The following is a 24,908-nucleotide window of genomic DNA, read 5'->3' as shown; positions in this document are numbered from 1 at the left end:
TCCAGGAAGATCCCACATGCCGTGGAGCAACTAAGCCTGTGTGCCACAACTATTGAGCCTGCGCTCTAGAGCCCATGAGCCACAACTACTGAAGCTCACGAGCCACAACTACTGAAGCCCACGTGCCTCATAACAAGAGAAGCCACTGCAATGAGAAGCCTGCGCACAGCAAGGAACAGTAGACCCCCGCTCGCCGCAACTAGAGAAAGCCCGCGGGCAGCAATGAAGACCCAACGCAGCCAAAAATAATAAATAAATAAAATAATAAATTAAAAAAGAAAACTTCCAGATATTTAGTCCATTTCTGGAGCGATTACCAATGGTTATCCTGAATTCAACTATTTTCAAAAAATGGACTTTGTCAGTTTTTGTGAATAGAGTTTCTATTTCCTTTGGGAAGCATACACTATTTGATATTCACCTAAGGTTTGTTTGTTCTGGTGTATAACTTACTTTTTTGTTAATACTCTTCATTTTGCACCGAGTTTGAATAACAAATGTTTATCATCTTCTGTTATGAAGGAACATTCCCTGTTTCTGAAACATCAGTATCAGCTTTTTCCTCCAAATACTTCATAGACCTATTCTTCAAAGAAGGCTCTTCTTGATAAAGTAGCTGTAAAACCACAATTCTTACTGTAAGTTAAGTTACAAGGCCCACAGACCACCTGCAGAGTGTGACAGAAAGATCACACATACTTGGTCACAAATTTACTCAATTCGATGCTGAATGTTAAGGAAAAATTTAATTGCACAAATATGGTTCATACCATTTCAAATATAGATGAAAGGACATGCAATAGTGCTGTCATAATGTATAATACAGGAGTATTTTTTAAAAGGACAGAAAAATTTTACTCAGGACCCAGAAATCTTTCTCATTATAAGCCTGTGTAGCAACTCATTCATGCAGGTTTTTAGGATGCAAATAGGATGATTTTTTTTTTCTTTTTGAAGAACTCCACCGTAGCTATGAGATGAAAAATGTATTGCCGGAACAATGTATTATGGTAATGGTATAGCTTTCTTCTATTTTGCTTCTAGTGTTAGGATGGCTAAAAGCTTATGAAATACCCAACTGACATAATGTGCTTTTAATAGAGAGGACAATGCCGCATACATTATCCTTCTCCTGTCATGTTTGGAATCACATCACCTGGCCTCTTTCTACACGGGCCACTTTGTTAAGAGGGAGGTCAAGGGAGTTCAGATTTCAGGCAGCGGGTGGCAGGGTTACCGCGGTATCAACCTGGCCAGTCCTCCCGCGAGCCTCACCGTGAATGTTTCTCCTAAGGTTTCATCCTATGGGCAGGATGAAAAACATACTTGCTTTCTGATGAAGGATGTTGTGGGCTTTTTGCTCAGCAAGGTTTGCAAGAGAACGGCACTGCTAACCCCATGCTCGCTGGGTTTGGGTTCAGACGAGCAGAGGGCTAAACCCAGATTTAGGAAGCATCACAGGGCAAAACCCAGGTCAGATGGCTCCCACAAAGGCTGCCCAGGAAGCTCCCAGGACGCCAGGGTATAAGCGAAATATTCAGGGCGGCAGGACCCTGCCACCCCCTCTGCCTCTTTGGAGAAGTGTTCAAAGGAGAGGAACCGGCCAGGCCATGGGGCCAAAGCCCTCCCATCCTGAAGACAGCTGCATCAGCCCTGCCAAGGCATCACCCACAAACATGGAAAGGCGGGGTCTCTGTAGGAGCAGAGGGCAGAGGTACCCGCCTCCCATCTCTCTTGGATCCCCTCAGCCCTCGGTTCTGGCACAGGCCTGGGGTGCAGGAGGAGCCGCAAAATGTCCAATCCGATCAGATAAATGGGTTGGGTGTCTCTTCAGATTCCAGAACACATGGAAATGGTAATTCTGCCAAAAGAGGCTCCATCAGAGATGATCTGGGTGACAGACTGCAGTTAAAAACTTCATCTAGTGAACCTGAGAAAAGTAAACAGGGCTTGCATTATTACCATCTCTGGAAAACTAAAACCAAAATCCAACAGTACCTAAAGCCCATGCAGCATCCCACGTAACCATTTCAATAATGAATAGGGAATCCTGGCTTCCTCAGAAAAACTCAAAAAGCTGACAGAAACGTGTCGCTTTCTGTTCACCAGAAGGATGTGGATTGTCACTTGCTTCTCCATGGGCTGGAGTTACAGGTACCTTTTCTCACTTGATGACAAAAGGCCCACACGTGGGGAAAAGATGCCTAGGACAAAGGTCTGTTTTCGAGAAGGAGATGAAGCCGGGCTAAGTGATCACCAGGGCTGAGCCAGCGGAGCTGCCTGCCGAGTGGGTGATGCACGGTGGTTGGGTCATCTGCGGTGCCTAATGACGACTCAGGTGGGCCTTGAAGAATGCTTCCCCACGGGCTTCCCTGGTGGCGCAGTGGTTGAGAGTCCGTCTGCTGATGCAGGGGGGATGGCCACAACCAGGCAAGGTAATCTTCCCCCAAAAGGATGCGCATATAACTTCCCCTCCCCCCCGCACCATGGCAGCAATGGAGCAAAGCACAAAGGCATCTTTGTAAGAAGCACCCAGACAGAGAAAGCAAAGCAACAAAGAGGGAGAGAGAAGGAGGAGGTGGGGGAAAGGCAGGAGGGACGGAGGGAAGGAGGAAGAGACAGAGACAGAGAGAGACAGAGGGAAGCTACTTTCCAGGATAAGAAATAGCTAGGAGTAAGCATTTTTGCTAGAAACATTGGAAGAAAGCAACTGTCATTAAATGCAACTAATGAAGCCTCTGTATTTTTTTTTAACTTTTTGAAAATGACAGGTTCGTAGAGACTGGTGTTTTGTTGTTGTCTTTTGCTTGTTTTTCTTTGTTTGTTTGTTTGCAATGAGCAGCCAAAGTCCTGGTTCAAGGAAGTTGCCTTCCAGCACAGACTGGCCTGGGACAGACAGCAGGCTCAGCAGAAGACAGATCCAGATGACTTGACTGATATCACTGCCTTAGCCACATCAGACTGAAAAGTCTCCCCAAGTCCTGGGGAGGAGGCCCCGGATGTAAAATCTAGAACGCACCAGATGTGACCTGCGGTCTGTTAAGTGAAGCAGTCTCAAGAGATATTCTTTTGTGGTTTTAGCAACTCTGGAGAACCCTTCCAAATATTTATAAAGATGGATATCTCGACCATGTGTCTTCCCCCCTCAGCCAACACTTTTCCTTAACATTCTGTTGCCCTGAATATGCACATCAGGAAAGCATCATTCTTCTATAGTTAAATTATTGTTAATAATATTTCAATGAGTATTAACATGTATTTACATTAATAATATATTTTAAAATTATTTTCTGGGTATGCTGCACCATAAAACTGCTATGTCAGAAAACTTTAAGGAGCCTAAAAGGAAAAGTCACTATATTTCTTTTAAAATTTTTATTGAAGTGTAATTGACTTACAATGTTGTGTTAATTTACTATATTTCTTTTTGGTAGTAAATGTTTCTCACTTCCTAGTTTCTGAAATATGTGATATTATATTTCCCCTTTACCAAGAAGCCTTACCTTTTCCATTAATTGATTGTCCTCCCCCATGATATTATTCTACCCTTTAATTTAACTACGTTCCTTGGGTACTTGAGAATTTTTAACATACCTCTGGAAGTTACACTGAATTTTCGGTCCGAGAAACTGCTCCTTCGGATTAAAGGTTCACTCATCTTTTCCAGAAATAATTTGATGGTCTCCTTCTTTTCTGGACTTGTACTTGACAAATTCAGAACTTTTCCATTCACTTTGACAGTGGAATTGCTGAGCCCAAACCAATAGAAGAAATCAAATAATGCGTCAGCTTTGAATTCATACGCAAAGCTCAAATCTTCTCCATTAACCACTTTGTTTCCTGGAGGGAGAAAATTCTTTACTGCCTCTTGAAAATCAAACTGAAAGAGAGAGAAGCATTTAATTAATTTCATGGATATAATGATAATGTTGTATTACAGACTTATATCATAGAATTATATCATAGAATTAACAACTGTCCAAATGTCCAAAATATCACACCTCTTATTTCTCTTCCTTTCTGACATATTTCTTTTCCAAACAAGAAGGTACAGATTTTTTTTAATTGGGGTATAGTTGCTTTACAACATTGTGTTAGTGTCTGCTGCACAACAAACGGAGTCAGCTATATGTATACATTTTCTGACGTATTTTTAAACAGTTGCCTTTATCTTTTACTTATTTATTTGACATCTTTATTGGAGTATAATTGCTTTACAATGGTGTGTTAGTTTCTGCTTTATAACAAAGTGAATCAGCTATACATATACATACATCCCCATATCTCCTCCGTCTTGCGTCTCCCTCCCACCCTCCCTATCCCACCCCTCTGATCCGAGCTGATCTCCCTGTGCTATGCGCCTACTTCCCACTAGCTATCTGTTTTACATTTGGTAGTGTATGCAAGTCCATGCCACTCTCTCGCTTCATCCCAGCTTCCCCTTCCCACTCCCCGTGTCCTCAAGTCCATTCTCTACGTCTGCGTCTTTATTCCTGTCCTTCAGAACCTTTTTTTTTTTTTTAGATTCCATATATATGTGTTAGCATACTGTATTTGTTTTTCTCTTTCTGACTTACTTCACTCTGTATGACAGACTCTAGGGCCATCCACCTCACTACAAATAACTCAGTTTCGTTGCTTTCTATGGCTGAGTAATATTCCATTGTATATATGTGCCACATCTTCTTTATCCATTCATCTGTTGATGGACACTTAGGTTGCTTCCATGTCCTGGCTATTGTAAATAGAGCGGCAATGAACATTGTGGTACATGACTCTTTTTGAATTAAGGTTTTCTAAGGGTATATGCCCAGTAGTGGGATTGCTGGGTCATATGGTAGTTCTATTTTTAGTTTTTTAAGGAACCTCCATACTGTTCTCCATAGTGACTGTATCAATTTACATTCTCACCAACAGTGCAGGAGGGTTTCCTTTTCTCTACACCCTCTCCAGCATTTATTCTTTGTACATTTTTTGATGATGGCCACTCTGACTGCTGTGAGGTGATATCTCATTGTAGTTTTGATTTGCACTTCTCTAATGATTAGTGGTGTTGAGCATCCTTTCATGTGTTTATTGGCAGTCTGTATATCTTCTTTGGAGAAATGTCTATTTAGGTCTTCTGCCCATTTTTGGATTGGGTTGTTTTTTTGATAGAGACGCATGAGCTGCTTGTAAATTTTGGAGATTAATCCTTTGTCAGTTGCTTCATTTGCAAATATTTTCTCCCATTCTGAGGGTTGTATTTTCGTCAGAACTTTTCTATTCACTTTTACAGTGGAATTGCTGAGCCCAAACCAATAGAAGAAATCAAATAACGCGTCAGCTTTGAATTCATACACAAAGCTCAAATAAAAATTAATGCACAGAAATCTCTTGCATTCCTAAACACTAATGATGAAAAAATCTGAAAGAGAAATTAAGGAAACACTCCCATTTACCATTGCAACAAAAAGAATAAAATACCTAGGAATAAGCCTACCTAAGGAGACAAAAGACCTGTATGCAGAAAACTAAAAGACACTGATGAAAGAAATTAAAGGTGATATAAACAGATGGAGGGAAATACCATGTTCTTGGATTGGAAGAATCAACATTGTGAAAATGACTATACTACCCAAAGCAATCTACAGATTCAATGCAATCTGTATCAAACTACCAATGGCAGTTTTCACAGAACTAGAACAAAAAATTTCACAATGTGTATGGAAACATAAAAGACCCCAAATAGCCAGAGCAATCTTGAGAAAGAAAAACGGAGCTGAAGGAATCAGGCTCCCTGACTTCAGACTATACTACAAAGCTACAGTAATCAAGAAAGTATAGTACTGGCATAAAAACAGAAATATAGATCAATGGAACAGGATAGAAAGCCCAGAGATAAACCAACACACATATGGTCACCTTATTTTTTTTTTATAGCCCTGTTGCTCGCACATGCGAAAGCAACTTCATCGACTGGACTTTCTTTTTTTTTTTTTTTTTGTGGTACATGGGCCTCTCACTGTTGTGGCCTCTCCCGCTGCGGAGCACAGGCTCCGACGCGCAGGCTCAGCGGCCATGGCTCACGGGCCCAGCCGCTCCGCGGCACGTGGGATCTTCCCGGACTGGGGCACGAACCCATGTCCCCTGCATCGGCAGGCGGACTCTCAACCACTGTGCCACCAGGGAAGCCCCTGGTCACCTTACTTTTGATAGAGGAGTAAAGAATATCCAATGGAGAAAAGACAGCCTCTTCAACAAGTGGTGCTGAGAAAACTGGACAGCGACATGTAAAAGAATGAAATTAGAACACTCCCTAACACCATACACAAAAGTAAACTCAAAATGGATTAAAGACCTAAATGTAAGGCCAGACACTATAAAACTCTAAGGGGAAAACATAAGCAGAACACTCTATGACATAAATCACAGCAAGATCCTTTTTGACCCACCTCCTAGAGAAATGGAAATAAACACAAAAATAAACAAATGGGACCTAATGAAATTTAACAAACACAAGCCAACCTCACCTGAAGCCAGTAGCTTTCTCCAATCACTGAGGAGATGACCATGTCCATCCCCTGCTCTATCTGTCTTCTTATCTTGGGGTGCCTGGTGTTCACAAGAAACGCATACGTTCTTTCTAGAAATAAGGAAGTAGAAGTCAAGAAACAAGGGTGCATGTGTACTTCTTAGTATCTGACAAAGCAGTGATTCCCACCATATTTGGAGATTTTATTAATTTATAACCTCCCTCGCTCCTCCCTCACTGCAAAGCCTAACCAGGTTTCTAGAAATGTTTCCGAGAAATTTGCAGGCGTGCGGAAGCTCCAGGATACTGTCAATGCAGGTTAGAAAATCAGCTCCCCCCAGGCTGCACTTTGTCACTCTTGCCTCAGAAATCGAAAGTTCCAGTCCATAATTATCACAGATAAGCACTGAGTCTCCTCTGTGTGCAGCCAGCATGGGAGCCAAAGTGAAAACTGGAGATGGCTGGTTTTCATGTCACTGCCTTGCTGGATAAACAGCAACTTGGCTCTCACCCACAGTTCCTCACTTACAAAGCAGAAAATCAGTCCAGGGGAGGACGCTGCCCCTGCCTTCCCCCTCCCTCATCATTCCCTGTCCTCCCCCAGAGACCTGGCTTTCAGTCTGCAAAGAGCTAGTCTAGAGTTCTAAGGACCAAGGCAATCTGAGATTGGTTCTCCTCCACACCCCAGCCCAGCACAAGCCCAGCGGAAATGTCCCTCCCATTGTTTAAATAATGCCATGTCTGTGTCCTGGCAGTTGTTTTTTGTTCTTTATTTGATCGGTTTGGTTTGGTTTAAATCCAGTTCTGTCCAGTTCTATCTAATCTAAGCAAAGGGGTGGTTGTTTACTCCCTAGGAAATTTTAAATACTGCGAACCAACAACCTCTTAACTTTTCCAGCCCCCGGAATCAAGCGCCATGTCCTTCATTACTCAAGCACTTTTTCTAGGGAGACCCATAACATAGAATGCCACCCTTTGTTTAAAGGCCATGGACCAGCCATCATGTGATTTGGGGAACTGAACATTCTACACGGGCTTTGAGCATCAAACCTGTGGTCCACCAATAGCAAGTGTTATGTCCTTGGGGAATACATTTTGAACTAACCTTTGCACTAACCTTATCCATCTTATTTTTCCTTCCCCTGTTTTCCTTTCTCCCAAATTATTTTTTGGGGCACTTTAGATAGAAACTACCTTATTTCCTCTTTGAGAAAAGATATAAATAAGCAAGTAAAGCAAACCAGCTATTTGATACCTTGAATTAACTTTCACATAAACTAAACCAAGACCTTTGGGCTCATTAGATACTTAAGGCCACCACCCTCCATCTGCCGTTGTGCAGGCTGGGCAGGTTGTGCACTGCACAATTCTAGAGGATGCCAATCGCTTCCACATTGTCTACTCGTACATTTATTATGACAAACTTCTGGGAAGGATTAGTAAATTGTCTTGAGTTAATGGTGGCTTCTTCTAAATTTGCACAAAAGTACAAGTTTAGGATAGCAGCAGGGCTAGACATGTCGCCCTAATCACAATTTTCATAATTTAAACTTGACCATCTTAAGCTTTGTGTCACAGAATCTCTTCATTTCATGGCTTTCCTCACAGCCAATGAGGACTGGGTTTCTCTACCTCCTTCCACAAGCATTATATAACTGTGAATCTTTTCAAGGCCACCCACAAATATTTCCTTATACCATTCCCTGTATGTTCATTAAAATGTTAAAATGGAAAGGTCTCTTATTCTTTCTTAAGAATCCTCCTGAGCGATCAATGCGGGAGGTATACTGGATACATCTGTGCATTACATTCTTAGAGAATTCTGGGCTTTCTGGTCACCAGCAAGCCAAATAACATCAGGGGCTCAGATGCTCTAACGAGCATTGCTTGTTACAGTGTGATCTGTTCCCGGCCCCTCCTGCCAAGAAGGACATTGTGACTTTGAATTATGAAGTGAGAAGGGAATCTGAATGACTCTGAATGAGACGAGCAGAGAATCAGGTCCAACGAATCTGAATGAGGAAAGGCATGTTTGAGGAAGTCTATTTGGAATTTGTAGATCAATTCTTACTCTCTTGGTCTCATTTTAAGAACGTTATTTAGAAGTAAGTGTAAGAAATGCTACCGCTATTACACAAATTATGCCCATGACTTTCCCCACGTATCACCGAGCGGGAGGAAGAAAGGAACATGGAGATATTTTCATATTGGAATTTGAGTCAATATAGTTGTTATCAGTCTGATTTCCTGGAAGAAACAATAAAGAGATATCTCTAAAATTGAAATTCGAAGGCCAGAGCATGAAACATAAAAGCATCTACATAAGCGTTTATTTTCTTTACCTTAGTTTTCTCATCTATAAAATGGGGATGGGATAAGTACTGCATAGGCAGGCTGGCCAGGCATCCTAGTTATGCCTGAGTCAGTTCTAGTTTATACCTTTATCCCAGCATACTTATTACAGTTCCTGCTTTCATGCTCAAAAATATTCTCCTTTGGATGATATGCCCTACTGGGCTGTTGACCAATTATTCACATTAGCACATGCCTCACAGAAGTGCTTGATACGTGGTAGGCAATATTATATATCATCATCTTCATCACTCTGGTCATTTTTGCAACCCTTGCAGGCTCAGAGATCACTTCCTGCATAGACAGGAAGTATGAAACAAGACTCAGAGACAGATGGCTTCTGCCGTAGGATCACTTAGAGGTTTGCTCTGCAGGCTTGTGCTGTGCTGATGGCCTCACACACCAGGCTTCCAGCCTTGCACAAGCTGACATCCGCCCTGCTTTCTCCACTCCCAACTTCTACCTCATCAGCAGGGTACAGTCCACAGCCCACAGCCCAGCAAGGCAGAACCAAACCCAAACACTTACATACCTACCTTTCGAGGAGTCCTTTCTGGTCTGTACATTAATAAAGAACAGCATTGGTTTGCTCAATATAGTTTCCCGGTAGTTTTTATAATCGCAGTAGTTGGTCAGTTCCACATATCTATGAAAAAAGAAGAGATGATTACAAGTGCGATGTACCTTCCCATCGAGGTCAGGAAGGGGACGTACTGGACAGGTGTCTACTACATCCTCAGATCCTCTGAGGGAAGTCCCCTAAAGTGTCCTTCGGGAGGCAACCATATCTTGTACCAAATAAATAAATCCCCTCCCCTGATCAGCTGACAGATCAGCATGCAAACTAAAGGTGACCCTGGTCCTGGGGGTGCCTGGCACCAATACCTGGCTCTCAAGGGCAGCCTGTACCAGATGATGACTAGTACCATCTATCTTTGGGCTGTAAGCGTTCATTTGAAGCTACCAGAGCCCTATGTCTCTCTGGGTTGAGAATGAATTATACTCAATAAGTGGAATTTTCTGGGTCTTCTCCAGTGTAGTCATCCTAACTGGTGGGTCTGAAATTTTCCTTTCCTTCTCTAATCCCAGGATAAACCCAGACGGCTCCACTGATTAGACAGTCAACCAATATTCATATGAACCAATTCACATCTCCCTGATCGTGAGCTTGTGCAATTTAAAAAAAAACAAAAAAACAAAACGAATGTTGGATTTCTGCCCAGGGCCCTATTACATTTAGCCTCCTTGGTTTTAATTCATTATTCCAGCCCAGGAAGAGCTTTTTGCTTTTTGACTCTGTCCTCCGATATGTCAGCTTTCTCTCCCTACTCTGCACATTTTCCAAGCAGCCTTTCTGTGTCTCTACCTGCACTGTTGATTTTAAACAAGACAGATGCAAGTGCAAATTGGCTTCTTTCAAGAAGACGGCTAATTTTCTAACCAAACTCAAGCTCAGAAGCGGCGTGGACACTGGCAGGCTGAGTGGCATCCAGCATGCTGGGGGATGCGGATACCCCAGCCCCTCTTCAAGACACAGCGGCTTCCCCACTGATGGGCACCACTGCAAGGTCTGCATGGACTGAATGGCCTGCTTTTGCTAAAGGGCCGCATGTTGGCTCCTGACATCTAGTCCCCGGCCGAGATGGCACCCCCATTTCTTTCTGGCTTCTTGTCCTTCCAGAGCCTGACATGAAAATAACAGCCCTGGGGAGCACCTGCAGCAGACAGCTCTGGCCGCAAAGTCCCCTCAGCCTCCCTCCCCATTGTCCTCTTCCCACAGCCCACTGAGAGGGGCCGGAGCGCGAGACGGGGACCCAGGCCTGGGTCAAGAGCAGTGGGAGAATATCCACCCCCCGAGTCAGGAAAACACAGCTTCCACTGTCTGCCTCCAGCTTGGTTTCTTAGAAATCTGTGTCATTATCCTTTTTTCTTGGATTGTCAGATCTGATTTTGAGAGCTTTTAAAATCTGACCCCCGACGGAACATCTAAAATGCTTCCTGCCTTCTATTTCACCAGGCTTTTAATGTAGCGTCCATCTCCCAACCCGGGGCATGTGGGTAGTTAGGGGGCTGGTCCTGCGGTGGGGAGGGGGACACAGGCTGGTGCACCCAGGGAAGGAGAGCGGGTGCAGGTGTCGCTGTCCAGGGGTGTGGGCACGAGGGGAGAGGAGGGTGGGAATGGAGAAGGCGGTTAGCAGTGGAATGGACTGGGTATGATAATGCAGACGCAGACCAGGGATTTCCTATGGTTCTCCCTCCGTGCCTCCCCCACCCCCATCCTCCTCTGGGCAGCACAGTGCACAGTGAGGACGGGGTAAAGGGGCACCTGGCGGGAGCGGCACTGTGTCCCACATCAGCAGAGGGAGAATTTTCCTGTTTTTCTTTGTCCCAACTGACCAACTGTCGAATGGTACTGGAGAAAGGAAGCGAAGGAGAAGGAAGGAGAAAGGGAACCGCGATTTGCTGGGTTCACTCACTCTCATTCATTCATTCATTCATTCATTCAGCAGCATTCACTAAGCACCGGATGGCGTGCTGACACGTGCCTTGCACATCTGAGGCGCTCAGGGCCCAGGAAGTGGGGATGGGGTAGCAGCGGTACAGGGGCCCCTTGTGCGCCCCACTCTTCCGCCATCCATCTGTTCGGCTGCCAAGGACCTGGCCCAGGTGGGCAGAGAGACCTGGGCAGTGGTAGAGGAGAGGCCGGCCCGTGAGGCCTGTGGTTGCAGGGGGGTGTGGGGAGGGGCAGGGGGAGAAAGCAGGAAGAAGAGCCTTTAGCAAAAGAAGAAAAAGGCAAGTCTGACTGGACTAAACATCAAAGAGATAGATGCATGATGCTGGCTGGGAGTGGGTACCACCTGTGATCCATCCAAAGCAATTTTCACATTCTCCCACCTTGTGTATCATGGAGTTAATTTAGAGTCATTTAAGCACTTAATATTTCCCTCAAAGTGATTGTTCTGCTCTCTCCATATCCACGGTCTGACTGTCACTCTCTGGGGCATGGACATGGTGCACGTGTGTGTATAGGACACCCAGAAAATCTGCAGTTTTGAATACTGTTCTGATGACCCAAATGACAGTGCAATACCTGCCTCTGCCTACAAAATCGGCTGACGTCTCATTGGAGGTATCACTGGCAGGAGAAAGGTAAAAATCTCAACTTGGAAATGATCACTGGTTGGAAAAATCATCAGTTTTCCACCAAATTCTGCAGAAGACTTTTTTGACTGCTATAGGGCTCAGAGAGCTGTGGTTTGGCCTGATCAAAGAAGGGAGACTGGGCGGGGGAGGGGAAAGGGGGCATCTTCTGGAGAGTTACATATTGAGTTTAATGCATAACCTATCCATGAGTCACCTCTCTTGGAGTCTGAATTTAATAAGATATCCTGAATCATAAGACTATACTCAACATAATTTAATCTTCCTTTGATGATTTAGAGGCACTTTTAGGATCTTAACGGGGCTGTAAACATCATCACAGAGCATCGCCAGTTATCACTGTACCACAGATGTGGGAAAAGGCTGCTCACGGGAGAGCTCTGATAACACAATTTACAGACAAGAGATTGTGGCAAGATCCCTACTTAACTCTGTTTAAACCAGGTCACAAATAAGAACTACTTCCTTAATTCATCCATCCCAGCCTCCCAGTTACGGTCCAATCGTTAAACACCTCAAAATTGCAGTGGAATAAATACATGTGAGCATCCCTTTGGAACTCACTGGTATGAAATTTGGATACGTAAGTCACTAAAATACAAAGATTGAGGACCTAGTTGCTAAATCTCACAGGTCTTTAAGTACCTGACATTCAACCACCAGGTTTGTTTTAAGATGAGCCTGACTAGACGACCTTAGGGACCAGTTATCTCATTTTCAATCATGCATATTTATGAATCACTCATGCAAATATTGCTTCTGTGTCCTGGATATTTATTCTATTCGCTGAAGTTTTCATTAGGGATGAGAAGCAAACAGTTTAAGACAGTTCCTTTAAACTCTCATTTCTTCATTGCTTTTATCCTGGCCCCAAAATGCTGCTAGGCTGGAACTTTCTACGCCTGGCTTTAATCCAAAGATTGAAAGGCAGAACAACGTCATAGAAAGCATAGTGATTCGAAATAGGAAGATTTAATTCATGTTCTAATTGACTGGCTGTGTGAACTCCGTCCCAGAGCCTCAACTCATTATGACCTTCAGTGAGTTACTTAACCCACTGAATCCATTCCCTCATCTTTAAAAGGGACATAACAGTATTGCCTTCCATTTGATGATGTAATGCAGTGCCAGTAACATAGACATCCGTACTTGGGCCCATAGTAGATGCTCAACAAACATTATTAGTGTCTTTATTTCTGGCCAACTCCGCTGGCCTTAGGGTGAAGTTCTGTAGGCTTCTGACACACAACCAGGGCTGTGTTCATTTGAGTTACCGGGAAAGGAGGACTATATGAAGATCTGAAAAATAAGTAAGGGCTTCTCTTTCCTTGCTCCAATTTCTTTCCTCATCTTTTCAGTTTGGAAGGCTAGAGGGAGCAGCTTAACGAAGGCAACACCTGAAAGATGGGACCAAGAGAGAACATTGAATTTTTGCCTCTAGCAAATCAGGAGCAGCTGAAAGATCACCCACCCTCTAAGATGCCAACCCTTCTCCAGAGTTTTCTTCAAATTGTACATCATCTTTAGCATGATTTGAAAAGCTGCTCCAAATTTCCCTGGCCCCTGATAATTGAATGCTCAAAGACAAATAGGAATTCAAACACACGGCTCCCATCTCCGTGTGTGTGTGTCTGTGTGTCTGTGTGTGTTCATTTTTTAAAGTAGAGGAAGGAGCAGATAAAAAGAGAAATATATTGGAATAGTCCTTGTGTAAAAGGGCCAGAAATTGCTAACAGCTTCCACAATCCTTTGCTGTGACTAAGCAAAAGCTTACAGGGACATTCTTTCCAGTGTTAACTTGTTAGTTTTATGCAAAGCCTTCCCTACACACTGAAACGACTCCTTCTGTTCACTCCCTCACATCCTTCTTCTGCCTCAACTCTAGTTAAATAAGCAAAAATTTCAGATTTATCACTCTAATGTCTGTAACTCTAATCAACGATACACGTGTTCATTCATTCATTCATTCCTTCGTGCAAGAGACATTTACTGAGCACCTACTACGTGCTGGGCACTGGGGACACAAAATGAAGAAGGAAACAGCCCCACTTTCCAGAAGCATCTAGTCTATTGGGGAGACAGCTAAGAAAATGTATCATTTCAATATGAAATGATACACATCTAAGGCCTTGTTGCTTAAAGTCTGATCTTTGGACCAACGGTACTGGCATCACGGGGGAGCTTGCAAACCTGCAGAATCCTGGGTCCCTCTCTGAATGTATCTGATCGAAAATCTGTATTTTCACAAGATCCTCAGGAGACCTGCAAGCTTATTTAAAGTTTGAGAAGCACTGGTCTAAGCCACGGTCCCTGTTTTTCAGAGGCTTACAAACGAGTTAATCATTCAAACACACACATGCCAGAGGAATGCACGGTTCTCTGCGCTCAGGCATCCACAGGGCTATGTCCTAGTAATGTAAATAAGAAGGAGCGAAGCCAAGGGGCTTGGAGCTAGAACCACGTACTGAGCTGGGACGGGAACAGAGGAGGGATTGTTCCGTCGGGCCAAACAGACTGCCAATGGGAGGGCAGAAACAGGAGGGAGATGGGGACCCCGGGGGAGCCTTGGTTTAGCTAAGCCTTGTGGACTGCAAGTGGAGGCATCCAGGCTCACAGGCAGGCATTTGCAAGGACCGGAGTGTAGCTGGAAGGGCAAAGCAAGTCTCCCGAGGAAGAAGGCAGCAAAGGCTAGTGCCCCTTGTTTTGAATCACCCGATTTGGGTTTGATTCCTGTCTCTGTGACTTCAGCAAGTTTCTTAACCTTGTTGAGATGCATCTCCTCACCTGTAAAATCTAGCTGATAAGAGGTACCCCATGAGGTGGCTGAAAGACTAAATAGTGTGTGTGAAGCACTTGGCCTTGGGGTTGCTTGGTAGGTACATAAGCTGACATTTGTCCCATGATGAATAGGTACCAATGACTGTTTTGAGAACTTTATATATTTTAATTGTGAACAACAACTCTATAAGGTTGTTGGCATTATTATTCCCATTTTACAGCTGAGAAGACTGAGTCACAGAGATTAGGTAACTTTCCCAAGTCACTCAGCTAGGAAGTAGCAGAACTAGGATTCGAACCAAGGCAGCCTGGTCCTGGTGCTCATGCTTGTCCACACTTACTCCGAACTGAATCCTGTAAAAATCATAGCTCAACACGTGAGAGATTATGACTTCATCAATATCACTGTGAGTCCTGTTTAGGGGCTGCAGTCCTGGGCAGGTCATCAAATCCAAGACTCAGACATGGGGACCAAAGCAGAGGACAGGTCGGGAGCTTGCTGAGGGCAACCGCAAGGGTGGCCGGGCTGCATACAGGGATGTTTCTGAGAGGTGGCCTGGGCCACAGACAGAGCCCAAGCACCTCCCCCCAGTGAAAATCTAAGTATGATCCAACCCTGACTCTCCTCCCCTGTGTCCCCTGCCCCAGGCAGCTGATCTCGAGGTAGTAGGTGTGACTGTCACCCAGCTAACAGCTGGTCAGATCTGGGCAGGAGCAGGTCACAGCACTGCTGTTCGTGGCTTCCTTCAAACCACTGGACTCACTTTCTCTTTTAGGCTGATTATATAAGATGTGTACTGGCTGACGTCATTCCAGTTATTAATTTGAGGTTCCGGAAATCTATAAGAAAGCCGCTGCGGTCTATAGGAAGCCAGAATTATTCCAGGTTCAAGGCAGTTTGCTGACAGGGTGGGCTGTATTGTTAGCTAACGCTGTGGAGAGGCTCCGGTCCCGCAGCTCACCAGCAGCTCACCCAGGGAAATTATTTAATCTCTCTGAGTCCTAATTTTCTCATCTGTAAAAAAGGGAAACAGACAATGGTGCCGACTTTGTCAGCTTTTGTGAGATAGCTGGGAAATACTTTGCACCCATTGCTGGTACTCAAGTAAGCATTAATGGCCACCATTATTATTGGTCTTATTTTTATTATCCAAGCAGCTTCTTTTTAAGAAAATTTTATTTTCTTTTGTCCAAGTGGCCTCTTTCATGCTAGAGGACCACTGAAAACAGGGAATTAGAGCTTCTCTTTGTCAAATATTTGCCATCACATCCCAGTAAAAGGCTGTGTTATAGGAAAAAAGATAAGGGTGTGTGTGTGTGTGTGTGTGTGTGTGTGTGTGTGTGTGTGTGTGGTAGTTAATGGTAATTTGCACCTGGAACCCTGAGCAAGTTTCGTTTGTAACATGGGTGGGAATCCTGAGCTTGAAAGAAAAAAATAGTCATAAAGATCTTGCCATAAATCCCCGACAGGAGGACAAAGAATTTGAAAGCAGGCTCCCAGGACTGGGTGCCATCACTGGACCTTCCCACCACCCTAGTTTTCCTGAGGCTTATTTAGCAGGTACGTATTTAGGAAAACGTTCCAGTATTACAAAACAAACCAGAGTATGTAGAACCCCTGAAATCTCCTCTTACTCTCTGAGCAAGTGAATCATATGAATGTCAGGGTCAGTAGCTCTTAGCCTCTTGGGGTTCTCTGGGAAAGGACCTTGTGAAAGTCACAGCACACACTTCTAAGGCCATGAAAAGAAATCCTGCTTATGCTGTGGGCTTATCCCACACCAAAATATTTGTTGAATGATTAAAAGAAAACCAAAAAATCTAAGTAAAGAGGAAGGATTCTTAGCCTGGATGCAAGCATCTCATAAACTACCTGCATGGTCAGCAACATCAGGTGTATCTCGACCTTTCTGGGAAGAAGGTCTACCTATGATTCTCAAAAGCTTGATGGTCCAAAATGATTAAGAATCATCACTCTGTGTTTCTTACTCTCCAGCCATCTCGGCAGCTGCTCTTGGTTGGGGACCATCCCACACGTAAGGCAGGAATATGGGCCACAAAGAAGACAAAAAAGTCACAGGAGTCCATCAACTCTAGGCCCCAAGGTGTTATAAAGTGTAAAGTACATGGTGGGGTACAAGGTGACTCTGAAGATGATAGACTAGGAAGGTGAAGCAAAACTGGCCATCCTCGCCGATAACTGCCTGACCTCGAGGAAATATGCCACGTCGGCCAAAACTGGTGTCCAGGACCACAGGGGCAACAACACTGAACTGGGTAAAGCCTGAAAGAAATACTACAGGGTATGCAAGGGGCTGTCACTGAGCCACGTGATTCTGGGATCTTTAGAAGTGTGCCAGAACTGACTGGTAAAAAGGAAACCGTGTACAATTCTTCTTCAGCTAAACTGGCTAGAGCTTATTGAAGAAAGGAAGGGAGGGAGAGAGAGAGAGAGAGAGAGAGAGAAGAAGGAAGGACAGAAGAGAGAAAGAAAGAAATGAAGTGCTGCTTTTTGAGCACTATTTTAAGAGAGGAAGTTGTATGCTATCTCCAGACCAAAGACAACTGGGTAAATCTGTGCCAACCTCAGACATCTGTATTCGACTATGCACCCCACTCCTGATCCAAAACCTCTCACTGCTGTCCACAGCCGTCTTCCCCCTCTTTCTAGAAGGCTCTCTCTCCATTCAGACCAGGTTCCCTCCCAGTTGTCCTCCAGGACTGTACACCCAGGTATAAGAGGCTGCCGCGTTTGCATAGTAGGTTCCCTGAGAGGAAGACAGGTTGTTCCTTCCACCTCCCCAGTTATCCTCAGGGGCGCCTTGGTACTCCCAGGGTACAAAAGCACACGATTGCTTTGACAAGGAGAACCTTGCATTTGCTGATTCCTGTTTGCACCCTGGTCTGTGTCACCTGGTCATTGTTTATTCTGGACTCTAAACTGCCAGGGGAACACTGCTGTTCCTTCGGGGAGGAGGTGTTCCAAGCAAGAGTTGAACAACCAGACTTCAAAACCATTTTAAGCTTTGCAGCATTGTTTGCTGAGACTGGGAGAGCTGACTCTGTCAAAGCCTAACCTGTAGCTTCAATTAATTCTGGACATTTTTATTTTTCATACTCTGTTAATATAACGGTTATCTTCTTTTAAAATCTTTGCAAATCTTATTTCTAACTCGGTTCCTCCCACCGTCCCCTGCTTATGGCTTGGAATTCTCAATTCACTAAGAAAGGGAGAAATTCTTGCTGGGGAATGGTTTTTCAGGCCCTCAAAGCCCTCACTATCTTTGTGTGGAAAAGCAAGGCTTTCCCCAGCAGCTTTCAAGAAGGCATTTTAAACATCTCATTTTGTTTGCTTCCCCCTCTTGGCTCCATCCCACCCACAGGGTGACCCCGGCCCTTGTCTTTCCCCGGAGCAAAGGCTTTCTATCTTAATAGCTGGCCAGCTTCCCCACGTCTGAACCAACCTGGAGACTGCACTGCCCGCTTCCCAGCACTCAGCTCTGCAACACAAATATAAGCACCACCACCCGCCCCCCCCCACCCCGTGACCTCTGGAGGCACAGGGTGACCTCTGGTAGCAAGAGTCGCAGAATGCAGCGTGAAGCTCCCTCCTCCTTTACCCCATCAAAGCCTGCTTCCCATAGACTACATCCCTGGTGGCTTCGAGTCTGCTAGGAAGTGCTTCAGGCACTTTGGCCACCACAGTTAAGCATCCTGTGACCCTCCATCAGATTCGGTTTGGTCCAAGCTCTGTCCCCGGATCCTGGAAGCCACACTCATCCCTCTCATTTTCCCAGAACTGAGCTGCCCACTCGACAGCCCACACGGCCCTGGGTTGGACTTCACAGGTCTTTGGTCCCTTCTCAGCCACCGTTTATTGATTTATTTTTTGAAAACTCACTGAGGCCAAAGATGGGAAACGTTAAATTTCTGCACGCTTCTCCCCGGGTCTCCTCACTGGATAAAGCTCCCAGGGCACAGAAGAGAACATCCTCTCCCCTTCCCTTCCCCCCAGTCTAAAGCCAGGGTGTGAGTCTCTGCTTAGCAAACATCCCCAAAGGGTGTGCCCCCAATTTGAGCTCATTTGATCCAGTTAAGGAGCCAGAAGGAAGAATCATCCGCCAGTTCACGCACTCCCCACCCTACTCTCCCTCAGGCGCCTGCCCTAATGCCCTCCCAGGGCAGCTTGGACAGCTGCAGCTTGGACAGCTGCAGAATGTCAGTGCCAAGGGTAGAGAAAGCCAGGGCGGGGTGGGGGGGAGTGAGGGGAGCTTTGCACCTCCGAGCGATGTTAGCAATGAGAAAAATCTGAAAGTGTGATGAAGGAGGCGATCCAGGCTGGATCTCAGGAAGTGAGGCCAGAGGACTGGGATGGGCAGCGGGGTGAAGGCCTCGGCGGGGACCAGGCGGCGGGCCCACCCACCTCCTGATGTAGCTGCCGAGGCGGTAGAGCTGTCCATCGAGGCGCACGAGGCCGTCGCTGAAGACGTTGAAGCCCCCGCGCGTGGCCGCGGGCTCCGCGGGGCCGGGGACCACCAGCTGGTCGCCGCGCAGCTGGAAGGCGCCGGGCTGCAGGCGCAGCAGCTGGGCCAGGGGCAGCAGGGCCAGCTCGCAGTCGCACGTCCACAGGCTGCGCAGCTCCCCCGACGAGATGGAGGTCAGGCTCGGCCTGGCCGCCGGCGCGCTCTCCAGCCCCGCCATGGCCCGGCCCGCGCTCCTGCCGTCGATAGACCCCGACAGGGGCCGGGCGCCCCGACTCGGTTGGCCCCGCGCCCGGGTCGCTGCTCAGGTGCTGCCCGGCCGCCTGCCCGCCGGCCCGGCGAGGAGCGAAGCTCTGCAGGCACCGCGCGGAGAAAGCGGCCCCGGCGCCGCGGGGCCCTTTTATCCGCCCCGCGCCCCTCCCGGCCCTCGGGCACGACCCCAGACGCTCCGGGCGCGTTCCGGCATCTCAGGACTTGGCACGCTCCCGCCTGGCTGCGCCCGCTCGCAGCCAAGGGTTACTCATCCCCCTGGGGGGCGCTGCTCCACGCCTGGGGCTGGGCCCGCCCCTGCCTGGACACTGCCTGGGTGGGGGGACGGGGACACGCTGCCGGTGGGGGACACTGCCGGGGGGAGGAACACTGCCGGAGTGGTGGGACACTGAGGGGGGGACACTGCCGGAGGTGGGGGGACGCTGCCGGGAGAGAGAGTGGGGAGAGGCTGGGGCGGGTGGGGGAGAGTCCACCGCGGGTGCCGGGTCTGGCCCGCGGTGGGAGGGAGGGCGTGCAGCTCCCACCCTCCCCCGAGGCACCACACCTCCTCGCACTGGTCAGAGGGAGGCGCGCGTCCCTCTCCCCGCTCCCCACCTGGGCCCGGCTCGCCCGGCAGTGCTGGACCTCCGGCTCCCACGCCCCGCCCCCAGGTTGGAGTCAGTTGCCAGCCACTGTCTCCTAATCTCAGTTTCGGCTTTTTCCCTTCCAGATCATTTCCTGCGTTTCCCCACCTCTCAGCCTTTCCCGGCACCATTCCTTCCCCTGAATTTGCTGCCAAAATCTCAGCCTCTGTACACCGGTGCCCAGTGGAATCTCGGAGATAGAGTTTTGGGTGAAGTAGAAAAGAATAGCTTTATTACTTTGCCAGGCAAAGGGGGACACAGCAGGCTCCTGCCCTCTGTGTCCCAATTTGATGAGGGGTTTGATAACAATGGTTCAAGGGTGGGGCTGCTGAGAGGATTAGGGTGTGAGCAGGGCCTGCGCTCCCTTAAGCTCCTCTCGGGTGGTTGGCCTCCTCATCTTTTTTTTTTTTTTTTTTGCGGTACGTGGGCCTCTCACTGCTGTGGCCTCTCCCGTTGCGGAGCACAGGCTCCGGACGCGCAGGCTCGGCGGCCATGGCTCACGGGCCCAGCCGCTCCGCGGCATGTGGGATCTTCCCGGACCGGGGCACGAACCCGTGTCCCCTGCATCGGCAGACGGACTCTCAACCACTGTGCCACCAGGGAAGCCCGGCCTCCTAATCTTGATGAGCTTCTCTGGTCCCTTTAATCTCGCCTCAGGTGGCTTCTTGGCTGCTCCTCCCTGGATTAGCAACTGTTCCAATCTGCCCTTTGGAAATCCCGGAAGGTCATGGAAGCTGGAGTCTTGCCTACAAGAAATGGGGGGGAAAAGGTCTCCGTGCCTGGGAGCCCCCAGGGCCCCTCTCGGTTTCAGATTCCCTTCCTTGTAGAAATCCCACCGATCATTCAGTCACTTTTCCATAATGGCTTCGTGAATCCCCCGTGGATTTCACCACTTTCCTCTACTTGCTTCTCCTGCGTGGTGGACCACAGGCGCAGTGTGCCCAGTGGTGGGGACAGAAGGGACCCAGCGGTCCTCCCCATCCCCTGCCTCCGCAGAGGCTGAGCCCCTCGAGTCCTGGAACGTGTTCAGGTGTTCAGTGGGTAGATATTTGAGAGCCAGCTGTGGCTCATTCTGGGCACAGACTGACCGCACCCGGTCTCCTGAGATGTGAATGGAGGACTTTTCCCACTCAATTTCATTGAACAACTATTTACAAGACTTCTACCAGGAGACAGACAGTGAGCTAAATTCTGAGAAGAGTAGCACGAATAAACACAAGCCCTGCCCTTTGCTTAACTTACCATCCAATAGAGGGGTGGATAAGCCTTCCAGCGATTCTGATGCACTGAATGAAGATCTCTGCTGAGGATAAACCTGGATTTATGGGAGCAGAATCCAGCCCAGTGCTGGAGCTGGGGATGCTTCTTCAAGTACTGTAGTTTAGCACTGACTTGAAGCCGGATCCGAAAGCTGGAGTAGAACTTAAAGAATATCTTTAACTTGTCTTTGTGTATCCCCACCAGGACCCTGCAGAGGTTGAATCGTGTGGAATGAAGAGTCTTTCTGTCACCTCTCATTAAATCTTAGACTATAAATGAGCTCCATTCACTCCTTTCTCCAGACATGGGTCCCTTTGCCCCAGGATCCGTCCCCATGACTGAGTCTCTCTGAGCAAATCTAATTTGCCCAGCATGCACTGATACTCAATCAGTCTTTTGCGGGAGGAAGGAGGAGTCTGCCTGTGAAACAAGCACTCACGGGAATTCTTTCACAGAATGAAGTCTGGGGATCACTGCACTGAGGGTTTATGTAGAGGGGGCTGAGGCTGTTCACAGGGAGGGAGGTGGCACCAGGAGTAGTCCTGTCACACCCTACTCAGGTGTTCATTCTCATCCCAAACACTGACGTACCAAAAAACCCAACACAACAAAAACCAAAGGACTCGTTCAAGATGAGAGCTATACTAGATGTATGGACTAAGTACTATGAGAACTTAGTACTAAGTTCTGAGTACTAAGTACTAACTGAGTACTAAGGTCAAGGGAGTGGTTGGTTCTACCGGGCAGGTCCCAGGAAGGGTTCTCAGAGGAGGTAACAAATGGGCTGGACTCTGAATACAGGCCAGGAGCACCATCAATAAGAAGTTAGGAGAGAAGATCCTGGACCAGCCTATGCAAAGAGAGCAATTATGGTCTATTTGGGGAAGAGTGGAAAATTGTGTGGCCAAAGCAGGCAATGCCTATTTAGGGTGAGAGGGTGAGTTTTGTAAGAGATGAGACCAGAAAGGGAAGCTGGAGCCAGATTGTGACAGGCCCTTTGAGTTGTCTAAGAATTCGGATTCTTAGGGCCCTGGGGAGCCTTTGAGTGCTTTGAAGGAAGGAAGTGGTATAATTATGCCTGAATTTAGATAGATACCTTCGGTTATGGCCACGTAGAAGAGGTTTTGAAACAGGAAGACTGGAGACAGAGACCAGGGAGGAGATTGATGCAATGGTCCAGGTAAGATTTAATGAAGGTCTGACATGGCAGCTGTGGGGATGGAGATGACAGGATGAATTGGGGACAGTTTTGAACTAGAGTCAGCAGGATTTCATGAGCTAATCACTGGAAGAGGAAAGAGCGAGGCAAAGGAGTAGAGAGACATTTAGTCTCTCGCTTGGGTACCTCCAGGGTGATGCCATTAATGAAGTCAGGGGTCGTAGCCGAAGGAGCCGATTTGGGTGGGAATCTGATGAGTACAGGTGGAGACATACTGATTTTGAGCTACTTATGGACCACACAGCTGGACAAGCCCGGGAGGCAGCTAGTGAGCTGGGTCTGGAGTTTTGGAGAGAAGATAAGATTAAAGATTGAAATTTGAAAGCCATTAGCTCAAAGACAGAGATCAAAGCCAAAGAAGTGGATGGAAACACCTAGCTAATAGGTGAGGGGATAGGAATTTGAACCCAAGCCTTTAGTTTACTTTCACAAATGTTTGTTGAGCGCCTGCTATGTTCCAGGGCCAGTGGTTGCTGGAGATCCCAAGGTGAATGAATAGAGGACGGCCCTTTCCTCAAGTAACAGAAAAATGCAGGGATCAGCGCAGTTAGTCTTCTGGTACCAGGTCCAGACTTGTTGCTGTAGCCTAGTTATATTTTGCTTATAGCATCTCTCTGATGTACTGGTGGACTAAACCCCCAAGAACAACGGCTCCAAAAGTTGCTTTCTCAATTGTAAGGTCAATGAGGGCAGGTCCACTGGGCTGCCCCACCCAACTCCACATGGACCAAGCTCAATACTACTGATCACCCTGAAACCTGCACTGTCTATGGATGATTTGACTTTGTTGGGGGGTGAAGTGTAACGTCAGAGTTATATGCAGTTGGTTAAGATGAGCACAGTGGTCCCTCCCATCAAAATCTGTTTCCATTGCAGTAAAATATCAACATTTATTACCTGAATAGAAGAATTCAATGAGATTTTTCTTTGCTTTTCCATAGTTCTCTGATTTTCCAATTTTTCTGCATTTTCCAAATGAATGTGTATTGTTTTGAACAGAAAAATGATGTGGAACGTAATAAAAACATTTTAAAGATGCTTTCCTGATGTGTTATCTAGAGGTTTCATTTTATGCATGTTCAGTAAAACACCTGCATTTCTTTATGGACAATTTATGCACTACCAAAATGTCAGAGAAAGATATGAAAAAGTGAACAGGAAAGAATAATGTTCATTGTAATGCCAGCTAATGCTAATCAGTGAAGAGCTATAGAGATCTTTTCATTTGTAGCTTCTTTTTCTTTATATATATATAGACAATTCAAAAATTGTCTTTGTAAGTATTATTATTTTTAAATTTTATTTATTTATTTTTGGCTGTGTTGGGTCTTTGTTGTGGCATGTGGGCTTCTCGTTGCAGTGGCTTCTCTTGTTGTGGAGCATGGGCTCTAGGCGCACGGCCTTCAGTAGTTGCGGCATGTGGGCTCAGTAGTTGTGGCATACAGGCCTAGTTGCTCCGCGGTATGTGGGATCTTCCCGGACCAGGGCTTGAACCCAAGTCCCCTGCATTGGCAGGCAGATTCTAAACCACCACGCCACCAGGGAAGCCCTGTATTATTTTAAGCCACTATGTTATTTTCCATCAAGTGGATGTACTATTGTTTGTCTAGACATTTCTTTGCTCTTGATCTCTTATATTGTTTCCAGTTTTTTCTTATTATAAACAATGCTGCGATGAACATCTTTGCACTTTAAGTTTTCTTATCCAAACTCTCAGAAATGGAATTACTGAGATAAGTGATACGACAATATGTGAGGCTGTTGAAACATGTACCATTGTTTTCCAAAAGAATTGTATCAGATTGTCTTCTCACCAGCAGTGAATTCTCATGGTTTCAAATCTTTGGTACCTCATAGCTATTTACATTTGCAGTTCTTAGATTACAAGTGAAGAAAACAGCTTGGCTATGATGTTACCATTCAAATTTGGAGACTGTTCATAGCAGAACAATCACCCATGGGTGAGTCTGTGGCTGTGTTTGCAGTTAAAGCAAGACAATGAAGATCTTGCCGTCCCCATATGCTCCATTTGGGGTGACTGTGCTTTGGTGACATCACTGGCTACAGGCTCGGTTACTCAGGTTTGGAGGTTCAAGTCAGCCAGACCCAGAGACCCTGATTCCAATTAACCAAACTCACAGCAGACTGAAAGCCAGTTCTCCACCACCACAACCCTCATCTTTGGATTTCCTGTCAGCATACAAATACCTGCAAGTTTCTCCTTCTTAAACAAAACAATAATTTTTTGA

General features: G+C 46.5%; 1 protein-coding gene across 1 annotated transcript; it reads right to left on the bottom strand.

Annotated features, from left to right (window-relative positions):
* Positions 1–727: 727 nt before the first annotated feature.
* MEDAG (mesenteric estrogen dependent adipogenesis) lies at positions 728–19,804 on the bottom strand. Its single transcript, XM_082602512.1, has 5 exons — positions 19,230–19,804; positions 9,403–9,512; positions 6,513–6,625; positions 3,595–3,880; positions 728–1,930 (listed from the first exon to the last, which is right to left on the bottom strand). Exons 1-5 carry the CDS (start codon positions 19,505–19,507, stop codon positions 1,806–1,808), a joined length of 912 nt encoding a protein of 303 aa, XP_082458638.1. The 5' UTR covers positions 19,508–19,804; the 3' UTR covers positions 728–1,805.
* Positions 19,805–24,908: the final 5,104 nt, after the last annotated feature.

Source organism: Mesoplodon mirus (genome assembly GCF_964341445.2).
Source record: "Mesoplodon mirus genome assembly, chromosome: 17".
In the NCBI taxonomy this organism is placed as follows: Eukaryota; Metazoa; Chordata; class Mammalia; order Artiodactyla; family Ziphiidae; genus Mesoplodon; species Mesoplodon mirus.
The sequence above is the reverse complement of the archived record's forward strand: the minus strand, read 5'-3'. Positions and strand labels throughout refer to the sequence as shown.